Genomic DNA, 12,459 nt, shown 5'->3' with positions numbered 1-12,459 from the left:
AGTTAAATGAAATAATAATATAAAGCATACCGCAGTATACTGAGTAAATGGCTATACTAGTAGCTGACAGACAAACCTAGGACTAGCTGCTGTGCGTTCCCACTGTTCGCTCATTTCTGAAATATCAGGAAAACCACCGACTTGGCTGTGGATCCTGAGGTCTCCTCATTTACTTTCAACCTGCAGTAGGAAGAGATTTTTTCAGTGCTCGTTTAACACTCACTCTTTCTCCTGTAACACAAGAGAGCGTCTGTAAAATTCTGCTGGTAGCAGAACAGCCTATTTTGTCTGATTTGGCTACTTTTATTCACTAAACCATCTACTAAAGAGCCATTGCCCCCCCCCCCCCCAAATAAAAACATTGGAGAATCTATTCCTTCCAAATATCTGCCTAACATTCGGATTCCAGTGAGATCGTTATGTCCCTGAGTTTCAAAATCAGCTAGGCTGGAAAATATGTTGCCTATAGTAATTCTTGGCCAAAACGACAAGCATTTGAACATTTAAAAGACAAGCATTTGAACATTTAAAAGAAGCTTAAAAACAGTTTAAGCTTCCCTTTCACCAGTCCAATGCATTTTAAATCTTCAAATGCTTGTCTCCCAGCTCTGGATCGAGACCCTGTGTGTGACTGTGGTTTGGGCGTCTCTTTTAAAGAGGCAGGATTTCTGAGCTCTGTCTACACATGATCAGTTATAAATAGTAGGCAAGGGTGTCACAGTCACTACTTGCTGTGGCTACAACTTGCTGTGCATGAAGGAGTAGGCCATGGGTTCAGAGCTACGTTTCTCTACATGATGAGGCGTCTAATCTTGGCCATGCTGCTGTGGGAAGGTACCTACAACATCAGCAACTTGCAATTTATATAGTGCCTTTAACATAGTAAAACGTTCCAAGGTGCTTCACAGGAGAGTAATCAGACAAAAATTGACACTGACCAAAGAAGGAAACATTAGGACAGGTGACCAAACACTTGGTCAAAGAGATAGGTTTTAAGCAGCGTCTTAAAGGAAGTGAGGGAAGTGGAGAAGCGAAGAGGTTTGAAGAGGGAATTCCAGAGCTTAGACTCCAAAGGCAATAGTGCAGGAATGGGAAGAGAAGCCATTGTAGGAGATTCTCTGGCTACGACTGGAAAGGTAAGAATGGAACCAGGTGAGGGTAGTCCCACTCAGCTAGACAATGGAGGCAAACTATTGTTTTCTTTGAAAAGATAAAATATATTTTTAAATAAAAACAGAATTGTTGGAAATACACAGCAGGTGAGTCAGCATCTGTAAAGGGAAAAGATAGGTTATGACTCACATGTAAACCCTTCACCTATGTGCAAAATTTGTGGTCTCATGTACTGGCTTCTGACATTTTTGTTATGATTATGCTTCTCATTTAGGTGATCTGGTATCTCGAGCTATGCACCACCTGCAATGCTCAAACACATTGTCTCCAGGAATGAGTCCCTGCCGCCATGGCAGACAGCAGCCTGTCACATGGTCTCCTGATGCCCTGCACACACTCTACTACTTCCTGCGGTGTCCACAGATGGAATCAATGGAGAATCCCAACCTGGATCCACCGCGAGTTTCCTTAAATAATGAAAGGTGAAGTTTCACTAATCCACAAGCCTGTTGTTGATTTCTTTTTTAATCGGTTTACAGTTTAAGCTTCCCTTTCACCAGTCCAATGCATTTTACTAAAAAGCTCTTGTTAAAGTTTTACTTTCCAACTGTCATGAAGTTAGATTTTTTTAATCTGCTTTTCATTTTGGTTTAACTGATGATGGCAGTTGGAGTCCCAATGCACCACACCACAATGTATAGATAGTTCATGATCCTCATGATGCCCTACATGGTAAGTTATCAATTTGGGCCGCGCATTTGGAAAGTGCAGAGTGGATGCCAGGTGCTTTCTCATAGACAGAGAGAAAAGAGTGGGCCACACAGTCACCTCTGTCCAATATTGAGTACATCCAGCAGTCAGTCACACAGCAACATTGGTGAAGTCATGAATTCAAAGTCAGAAAATGGCAAGTTAAATTGCAATTAAGCGGAAGGAGACTTCTTCACAAGTACTGTAGTGAATATGGGACAGACTGCCTCCTGGCAGAGATAATGCTGTGTCAGTAATTTCCTTCAAGAGGCAGTTCAACAGTTTCTGGCAATAAAAAATATAAGGGCAGATTCAGCAATCCTGTGTGCTGCGAGAGTAAGGTATGCTACCAATGCAAAGGGAACACATTGGGAGAGCAATGAACGTGAGATCATGAATTACCCTTTAGTGAGCTAAAATGTTTGCACCCATCTCATGCCTTAGCCTCATTAAGCCATCAATTTGATGCAAAAATACTTAGAAAGCACAATTCTGCAGTATATGCCCCAGATTTTCTCTTTTATCTCTTGTGTGCTCGTTTGGAATGGGAGCAAGGGAATCTCCCTGGGCAAAGGAGCTCTTGATACCACAGGCTTTGTATTTTTTTATTCCTGATGGTAAGTTTGTATTCATAATGCCTTGAATGCAGTGGTTTATGGTTGAGGTAGTACGAGATGAAAGAAAGCATGCTCAGGAGATCAGCAGGCACCAGACCACATCTGCAGATCTTAGTAGGACATTGGTCTCAGCTTGCTTTAGGTTACAAGGACAACTGCAGCCAATCTGCAGCACAGAGACAGCACTGCCAGTGGTTGGCCAGATCACCATTTCCCCCAAAGGTCAAGCCTCTGGCTCATTCCTGGCTAGCACTACAATTTTTTTTTATATTCGTTCATGGGATGTGGGCGTTGCTGGCAAGGCCAGCATTTATTGCCCATCCTTAATTGCCCTTGAGAAGGTGGTGGTGAGCCGCCTTCTTGAAGCGCTGCAGTCCGTGTGATGAAGGTTCTCCTACAGTGCTGTTAGGTAGGGAGTTCCAGGATTTTGACCCAGCGACAATGAAGGAATGGTGATATATTTCCAAGGGATGGTGTGTGACTTGGAGGGGAACGTGCAGGTGGTGTTGTTCCCATGTGCCTGCTGCTCTTGTCCTTCTCGGTGATGGAGGTCGCGGGTTTGGGATTTGCTGTCGAAGAAGCCTTGGCGAGTTGCTGCAGTGCATCCTGTGGATGGTACACACTGCAGCCACAGTGCGTCGATGGTGAAGGGAGTGAATGTTTAGGGTGGTGGATGGGGTGCCAATCAAGCCGGCTGCTTTTTCCTGGATGGTGTCGAGCTTCTTGAGTGTTGTTGGAGCTGCACTCATCCAGGCAAGTGGAGAGTATTCCATCACACTCCTGACTTGTGCCTTGTAGATGGTGGAAAGGCTTTGGGGAGTCAGGAGGTGAGTCACTCGCCGCTGAATACCCAGCCTCTGACCTGCTCTTGCAGCCACAGTATTTATGTGGCTGGTCCAGTTCAGTTTCTTGTCAATGGTGATCCCCAGGATGTTGATGGTGGGGGATTCGATGATGGTAATGCCGTTGAATGTCAAGGGGAAGTGATTAGACTCTCTCTTGTTGGGGATGGTCATTGCCTGGCACTTGTCTGGCGCGAATGTTACTTGCCACTTATGAGCCCAAGCCTGGATGTTGTCCAGGTCTTGCTGCATGCGGGCACGGACTGCTTCATTATCTGAGGGGTTGTGAATGGAACTGAACACTGTGCAATCATCAGCGAACATCCCCATTTCTGACCTTATGATGGAGGGAAGGTGATTGATGAAGCAGCTGAAGATGGTTGGGCCAAGGACACTGCCCTGAGGATCCCCTACAGCAATGTCCTGGGGCTGAGATGATTGGCCTCCAACAACCACTACCATCTTCCTTTGTGCTAGGTATGACTCCAGCCACTGGAGAGTTTTCCCCCTGATTCCCATTGACTTCAATTTTACCAGGGGTCCTTGGTGCCACACTCAGTCAAATGCTGCCTTGATGTCAAGGGCAGTCACTCTCACCCCACCTCTGGAATTCAGCTCTTTTGTCCATGTTTGGACCAAGGCTGTAATGAGGTCTGGAGCCGAGTGGTCCTGGCGGAACCCAAACTGAGCATCGGTGAGCAGGTTATTGGTGAGTAAGTTCCGCGTGATAGCACTGTCGACGACACCTTCCATCACTTTACTGATGATTGAGAGTAGACTGATGGGGCGGTAATTGGCCGGGTTAGATTTGTCCTGCTTTTTGTGAACAGGACATACCTGGGCAATTTTCCACATTGTCGGATAGATGCCAGTGTTGTAGCTGTACTGGAACAGCTTGGCGAGAGGCACAGCTAATTCTGGAGCACAAGTCTTCAGCACTACAGCCGGGATGTTGTCAGGGCCCATAGCCTTTGCTGTATCCAGTGCACTCAGCCGTTTCTTGATATCACGTGGAGTGAATCGAATTGGCTGAAGTCTGGCTTCTGTGATGATGGGGATATCGGGAGGAGGCCAAGATGGATCATCCACTCGGCACTTCTGGCTGAAGATGGTTGCAAACGCTTCAGCCTTGTCTTTTGCACGCACGTGCTGGACTCCGCCATCATTGAGGATGGGGTTGTTTACAGAGCCTCCTCCTCCTGTTAGTTGTTTAATTGTCCATCACCATTCACGACTGGATGTGGCAGGACTGCAGAGCTTTGATCTGATCCGTTGGTTGTGGAATTGCTTAGCTCTGTCTCGAGCATGTTGCTTCCGCTGTTTAGCATGTAGTCCTGAGTTGTAGCTTCACCAGGTTGGCACCTCATTTTTAGGTATAATATCAGTTAATTTGCTAACCACACTTGTATGGTACATCATTCAGGATGGCAGCACTTCCATCTCCTTTCCCACTGAATAGTATGACACAGCTGCCCCATGTCGCTACACTGCTCCATTTTCAAAGCACAGAGGGTGACTATGCCAAACCTGAAGCCCATCCTGGGTGTGAATAAATGACCAGGTTTGTGTTTCAACAGTTGGATGTGTGAAGTCCATGTAAAATGTGTGTGTGGCAAGCATTTCAGTTGTGTGTTGCAACTTGGCTGTGTGCCCTCCTGAGGAATGGGTATGCATAGCATTCATTGACAGAGCTGCAATGTTGCGTGAGAGCTTGCCAAGGAAAAGCAGTAAATGTTAAACAGTAGGAATTGAATTGGGGACAGGGACTCGATAAAATTAACATAAGTAAAGCAACAGTAATGAAGAAAATAACAGCACTAAAGAGTGACAAATCCCCAGGACCAGATGGTTTCCATCCCAGGGTTTTAAAGGAAGTAGGTGAGCACATTGCGGATGCCCGAACTATAATCTTTCAAAGTTCTCTAGATTCAGGAACTGTCCCTCTAGATTGGAAAATTGCACATGTCACTCTGCTTTTTAAGAAAGGAGAGAGAAGGAAACCAGGGAATTATAGACCAGTACCGGGTACGGTAGCATAGTGGTTATGTTACTGGGCTAGTAATCCAGAGGCCTGGACTAAAATCCAGAGTCATGAGTTCAAATCCCGCCACGGCAGCTGGCGAATTAAAAAATTTAATTAATTAAATTCAATTAATTAAATAAAAATCTAGTATCATGATGGCCATGAAACTACTGGATTGTCGTTAAAAACCCATCTGGTTCACTAATGTGACTCCAGACCCACAGCAATGTGGTTGATTCTCAATTGCCCTCTGAAATGGCCGAGAAATGGCCGAGCAAGCCACTCAGTTGTAAAATCTCGCTACGAAAAGTCAGAAAAAGAATAGGACCACTAGGCACCGGACACGACAACGGCAAAACACCAAGCCCAGTCTGGGGACTAACATCTGGGGACTTGTGCCAAAATTGGGAGAGCTGTCCTACAGACTAGTCAAGCAACAGCCTGACATAGCCATACTCACAGAATCATATCTTTCAGCCAACGTCCCAGACTCTTCCATCGCCATCCCTGGGTATGTCCTGTCCCACCGGCAGGACAGACCCACCAGAGGTGGCGGTACAGTGATATACAGTCAGGAGGGGGTGGCCCTGGGAGTCCTCAACATTGACTCTGGACCCCATGAAATCTCATGGCATCAGGTCAAACATGGGCAAGGAAACCTCCTGCTGATTACCACCTACCGTCCTCCCTCAGCTGATGAATCAGTCCTCCTCCATGTTGAACACCACTTGGAGGAAGCACTGAGAGTAGCAAGGGCACAAAATGTCCTCTGGGTGGGGGACTTCAATGTCCATCACCAAGAGTGGCTCGGTAGCACCACTACTGACCGAGCTGGCCGAGTCCTGAAGGACATAGCTGCTAGACTGGGCCTGCGGCAGGTGGTGAGCGAACCAACACGAGGGAAAAACTTACTTGACCTCGTCCTCACCAATCTACCTGTCGCAAATGCATCTGTCCATGACAGTATTGGTTGGAGTGACCACCGCACAGTCCTCGTGGAGATGAAATCCCGTCTTCGCACTGAGGACACCATCCAACGTGTTGTGTGGCACTACCACCGTGCTAAATGGGATAGATTCAGAACAGATCTAGCAGCTCAAAACTGGGCATCCATGAGGCGCTGTGGGCCATCAGCAGCAGCAGAATTGTATTCCAGCACAATCTGTAACCTCATGGCCCGGCATATTCCTCAATCTACCATTACCAACAAGCCAGGGGATCAACCCTGGTTCAATGAGGAGTGTAGAAGAGCATGCCAGGAGCAGCACCAGGCGTACCTAAAAATGAGGTGCCAACCTGGTGAAGCTACAACTCAGGACTACACGCATGCTAAACAGCGGAAGCAACATGCTATAGACAGAGCTAAGCGATTCCACAACCAACGGATCAGATCAAAGCTCTGCACTCCTGCCACATCCAGTCGTGAATGGTGGTGGACAATTAAACAACTAACGGGAGGAGGAGGCTCTGCAAACATCCCCATTCTCAATGATGGCGGAGTCCAGCACGTGAGTGCAAAAGACAAGGCTGAAGCGTTTGCAACCATCTTCAGCCAGAAGTGCTGAGTGGATGATCCATCTCAGCCTCCTCCCGATATCCCCACCATCACGGAAGCCAGTCTTCGGCCAATTCGATTCACTCCACGTGATATCAAGAAACGGCTGAGTGCACTGGATACAGCAAAGGCTATGGGCCCTGACAACATCCCAGCTGTAGTGCTGAAGACTTGTGCTCCAGAACTAGCTGCGCCTCTAGCCAAGCTGTTCCAGTACAGCTACAACACTGGCATCCACCCGACAATGTGGAAAATTGCCCAGGTATGTCCTGTCCACAAAAAGCAGGACAAATCCAATCCGGCCAATTACCGCCCCATCAGTCTACTCTCAATCATCAGCAAAGTGATGGAAGGTGTCGTCGACAGTGCTATCAAGCGGCACTTACTCACCAATAACCTGCTCACCGATGCTCAGTTTGGGTTCCGCCAGGACCACTCGGCTCCAGACCTCATTACAGCCTTGATCCAAACATGGACAAAAGAGCTGAATTCCAGAGGTGAGGTGAGAGTGACTGCCCTTGACATCAAGGCAGCATTTGACCGAGTGTGGCACCAAGGAGCCCTAGTAAAATTGAAGTCAATGGGAATCAGGGGAAAACTCTCCAGTGGCTGGAGTCATACCTAGCACAAAGGAAGATGGTAGTGGTTGTTGGAGGCCAAGCATCTCAGCCCCAGGGCATTGCTGCAGGAGCTCAGGGCAGTGTCCTAGGCCCAACCATCTTCAGCTGCTTCATCAATGACCTTCCCTCCATCATAAGGTCAGAAATGGGGATGTTCGCTGATGACTGCACAGTGTTCAGTTCCATTCGCAACCCCTCAGATAATGAAGCAGTCCGAGCCTGCATGCAGCAAGACCTGGACAACATCCAGGCTTGGGCTGATAAGTGGCAAGTAACATTCGCGCCAGATAAGTGCCAGGCAATGACCATCTCCAACAAGAGAGAGTCTAACCACCTCCCCTTGACATTCAACGGCATTATCATCGCCGAATCCCCCACCATCAACATCCTGGGGGTCACCATTGACCAGAAACTTAACTGGACCAGCCATATAAATACTGTGGCTACGAGAGCAGGTCAGAGGCTGGGTATTCTGCGGCGAGTGACTCACCTCCTGACTCCCCAAAGCCTTTCCACCATCTACAAGGCACAAGTCAGGAGTGTGATGGAATACTCTCCACTTGCCTGGATGAGTGCAGCTCCAACAACACTCAAGAAGCTCGACACCATCCAAGATAAAGCAGCCCGCTTGATTGGCACCCCATCCACCACCCTAAACATTCACTCCCTTCACCACCGGCGCACTGTGGCTGCAGTGTGCACCATCCACAGGATGCACTGCAGCAACTCGCCAAGGCTTCTTCGACAGCACCTCCCAAACCCGCGACCTCTACCACCTAGAAGGACAAGGGCAGCAGGCGCATGGGAACAACACCACCTGCACGTTCCCCTCCAAGTCACACACCATCCCGACTTGGAAATATATCGCCGTTCCTTCATTGTCGCTGGGTCAAAATCCTGGAACTCCCTTCCTAACAGCACTGTGGGAGAACCGTCACCACACGGACTGCAGCGGTTCAAGAAGGCGGCTCACCACCACCTTCTCGAGGGCAATTAGGGATGGGCAATAAATGCCGGCCTTGCCAGCGACGCCCACATCCCGTGAACGAATAAAAAAAAAAGTTAGCCTAACATCTGTTGTGGGGAAATTGCTGGAGTCTATAATTAAGGATAGGGTGACTGAGCACCTCGAGAATTTTCAGTTAATCAGAGAGAGCCAGCATGGATTTGTGAAAGGTCGGTCGTGCCTGAGAAACCTGATTGAATTTTTTGAAGAGGTGACTGAAGTAGTGAACAGGGGAATGTCAATGGATGTTATTTATATGGACTTCCAGAAGGCATTTGATAAGGTCCCACATAAGAGACTGTTAGCTAAGATAGAAGCCCATGGAATCGAGGGAAAAGTACGGACTTGGTTAGGAAGTTGGCTGAGCGAAAGGCGACAGGGAGTAGGGATAATGGGTAGGTACTCACATTGGCAGGATGTGACTAGTGGAGTCCTGCAGGGATCTGTCTTGGGGCCTCAATTATTCACAATATTTATTAATGACTTAGACGAAGGCATAGAAAGTCTCATATCTAAGTTTGCCGATGACACAAAGATTGGTGGCATTGTAAGCAGTGTGGATGATAACATAAAATCACAAACCGATATTGATAGATTAGGTGAATGGGCAAAACTGTGGCAAATGGAATTCAATGCAGACAAATGTGAGGTCATCCACTTTGGATCAAAAAAGGATAGAACAGGGTACTTTCTAAATGGTAAAAAGTTAAAAACAGTGGATGTCCAAAGGGACTTAGGGGTTCAGGTGCACAGATCATTGAAGTGTCATGAACAGGTGCAGAAAATAATCAATAAGGCTAATGGAATGCTGGCCTTTCTATCTAGAGGACTAGAGTGCAAGGGGGCAGAAGTTATGCTGCAGCTATACAAAACCCTGGTTAGTCCGCACCTGGAGTACTGTGAGCAGTTCTGGGCAGTGCACCTTCGGAAGGACATATTGGCCTTGGAGGGAGTGCAGCGTAGGTTTACTAGAATGATACCCGGACTTCAAGGGTTAAGTTACGAGGAGAGATTACACAAATTGGGGTTGTATTCTCTGGAGTTTCGAAGGTTAAGGGGTGATTGATCGAAGTTTATAAAATATTAAGGGGAACGGATTGGGTGGATAGAGAGAAACTATTTCCACTGGTTGGGGATTTTAGGAGTAGGGGGCACAGTCTAAAAATTAGAGCAGACCTTTTAGGAGCGAGATTAGAAAACATTTCTACACACAAAGGGTGGTAGAAGTTTGGAACTCTCTTCTGCAAACGGCAATTGATACTAGCTCAATTGCTAAATTTAAATCTGAGATAGATAGCTTTTTGGCAACCAAAGGTATTAAGGGATATTGGCCAAAGGCAGGTATATGGAGTTAGATCACAGATCAGCCATGATCTCATCAAATGGCGGAGCAGGCACGAGGGGCTGAATGGCCTACTCCTGGTCCTATGTTCCTTGGAAGGCAACACTGTGTAGCATGGAATCTTGGGCCATCTACCTGGTACATGGCACTGCTGGCCAATCTTACTTTAACAGATTCTTTAAAGTGTGGTGTCTTCTCCTGTATTTGTCCCTATATCCTGCATGTAGTGTAGAGAGCATTGAGTCTGGTTGTCACTTCCTTCCTAGCATGGTGCAGTGCTGTTGTCTTGGGAGGATGTCCTGAAGTTCCAAACAGGGCAGCTCTCCTCACACGCACCTCACGTTACCAGGCATCAAACAAGGGGTCAAAGGCTGCCTTTTTGCCCACAGACTCTTATTGTGCCTTGTCGTTGGGCTTACCGTCCTTTCATTCTCTGCCGTCACTTCTTTCCCCCTATACAGCAAAGGCTGAACAATTTTTACAATCAATTTTGAAAAGGCTCCAATTCTTTACAACTCATATCATTAAATGGGCCCCTTTATGGGGAGCGGGCAGGAAATTGGACATGAATTTAGATTTGAGGTTAGGATCAGATCAGCCATGATCTTATTGAATGGCGGAGCAGGCTCGAAGGGCCGATTGGCCTACTCCTGCTCCTATTTCTTATGTTCTTATGTTCATCTTGCTCCCTGTGCAAGGCTCAAGCTGTACAGATAACATTTGATAATCATATTCATGAGCTAGCCTGGCAGCATCTAGTGAGACCAGCATAGCATGCTGCTGGGGCACAAATTAGGCCTCGCACTGTTGTCCAGGCAGCATTATTTCCCTTCAAAAGCTGCTTTTCCTCTCAACTAACCACATTGTAACACTGGTCTAGAATAAAAACATTCTAAAACACTCTCGGGGAGAATATTCACGGGGTTGTCCCAATCTTCTGCCGTGATTTCGGTAGAAGATTGGTGGTAACCCTGGAGAACAAGCTTAAGCAGCCTTTTTTAGCCATTTACACTTTTTCTTCCGCCACAGGACCCCAATGGAAATTCCAGGCATCTTTCTCTCTCTGGGAAGGGGTGTGATCTGTTATGCGAAGGAGAACTTGATTCTCATGGTTATGGCCAGAGTACAGATAACATGGAAACTTTGTTGATGAGAGGAAAGAACTGAACTGTGCGAGTATGTTGGAGACCATCAGATCAGGAGGAGGGATTGCACAAAGAACTTTGTAGTGAAATAAGGGAGGTGTATACAAGAACAAATGCAATTGTTATGAGCGATTTCAGTTTACCAGGAATAGATTGAAAAGTCTATACAAGGTGCAGTAGGAGTGAAAACATGATCCTGAACACAATATTGAATTATTACATGGAGCAATTGGTCAAGGAACCTGCGTGAGCAGAGGCACTATTGGATCTGTTATTAAATAACACCCAGGAGATGGTGGAGCAGATCAGAGTTAGCGGACACCTTGGCACCAGTGATCAAAATATAGAGAGGTTTAGATCTATAATGGAAAAGAAAATTAGTACAAGGAAGCATCCAATTTTAGACAGGCAGATTTTGAGAGGATGAGGAGCGAGCAAAGGCAACTACACCTCACAGAACCGCACTGGTAGAGGAAAAAGCATGAAAGAAAAGTTGATCATGTTTGTAATTACTGTTGCTGCTTACAGTGTATATAAATGATTTGTAGCTGGGGACCAAAACAAAATTGTTTAAGTTTGCAGCTAACACCAAATTTGGGGGTGGGGTCAAACAATAGGGAACAGACAGACCAAATACATAGTGATCTGGATAGACTGGGATGGTGGGTGATGAGTGGCAAATTATATTTAATGTGCACAAATGCAAGGTATTAAGAATGGGGAAGGAACATAAACAGTTGGAATGTGTAAATTAAATAGCTCTAGGCTGCAGACACAACATGGAAGAGGGAGCTGGAGGTATTGGTGGATAGTTCATTAAAACCAACAGCACATTATGCAGCAGCAATAAGGAAAGCTAACTGGATCTAGGGCTGTATAGCTATAGGGGTAGAGCACAAATCCCAACAGGTGACAATAAGTCAATAGATGACACTGGCACAGCCACATCTGGAATACTGTACAATTCTGGTTGCTGTACTACAGCAAGGAAATCCAGGCTTTGGAGGCAGTGTATAAAAAGGAGAGATACTACTCAAATATTCTTAAGATAAATTGAACCCTGATAATATGTTCGAGATTGCCACAAATTCTAGAGGCAGGGACTCAAGCTTAGAAGAGGGAAGGTGCACTTATAGTTTAGATTTAACTAATTTATACAGAGAGTAGTGAAGATGTGGAACAGATTGCCCAGGAAGGAAGTGGAGGCAGATAGTGTGGAAGGAAGAATCGGATAGATGTTTGAGGGAGTCAACAATTGAGAGGTATTAGTTTTTAGCACTAAACAGATGAAGTGCAAAATCTTTTATTTTAAGTGTGTTAACACCTTCATTAAGTAATAAGTTTCCTGGCTAACATTAATCCTTAAGGAACACCACCAAAAAACAGATTCAAACTGGTCATTCATCTCATTTGCTGTTTGTAGGACTTTGCTGTGTGCAAATTGGC

The 12,459-nt window shown here is 46.2% G+C and overlaps 1 protein-coding gene across 1 annotated transcript in view; it reads left to right on the top strand.

Annotated features, from left to right (window-relative positions):
- The window catches only part of abtb2b (ankyrin repeat and BTB (POZ) domain containing 2b), a 208,822-nt gene that overhangs the window by 154,295 nt on the left and 42,068 nt on the right, over window positions 1-12,459 (top strand). The window contains exon 4 of the mRNA XM_067994030.1: window positions 1,388-1,595. Within this exon, the coding sequence (XP_067850131.1) occupies window positions 1,388-1,595 (208 nt within the window). The remainder of the gene's footprint in view (window positions 1-1,387; window positions 1,596-12,459) is intronic.

Source organism: Heptranchias perlo, chromosome 12, assembly GCF_035084215.1.
Source record: "Heptranchias perlo isolate sHepPer1 chromosome 12, sHepPer1.hap1, whole genome shotgun sequence".
NCBI lineage: Eukaryota > Metazoa > Chordata > Chondrichthyes > Hexanchiformes > Hexanchidae > Heptranchias > Heptranchias perlo.
The sequence above is the reverse complement of the archived record's forward strand: the minus strand, read 5'-3'. Positions and strand labels throughout refer to the sequence as shown.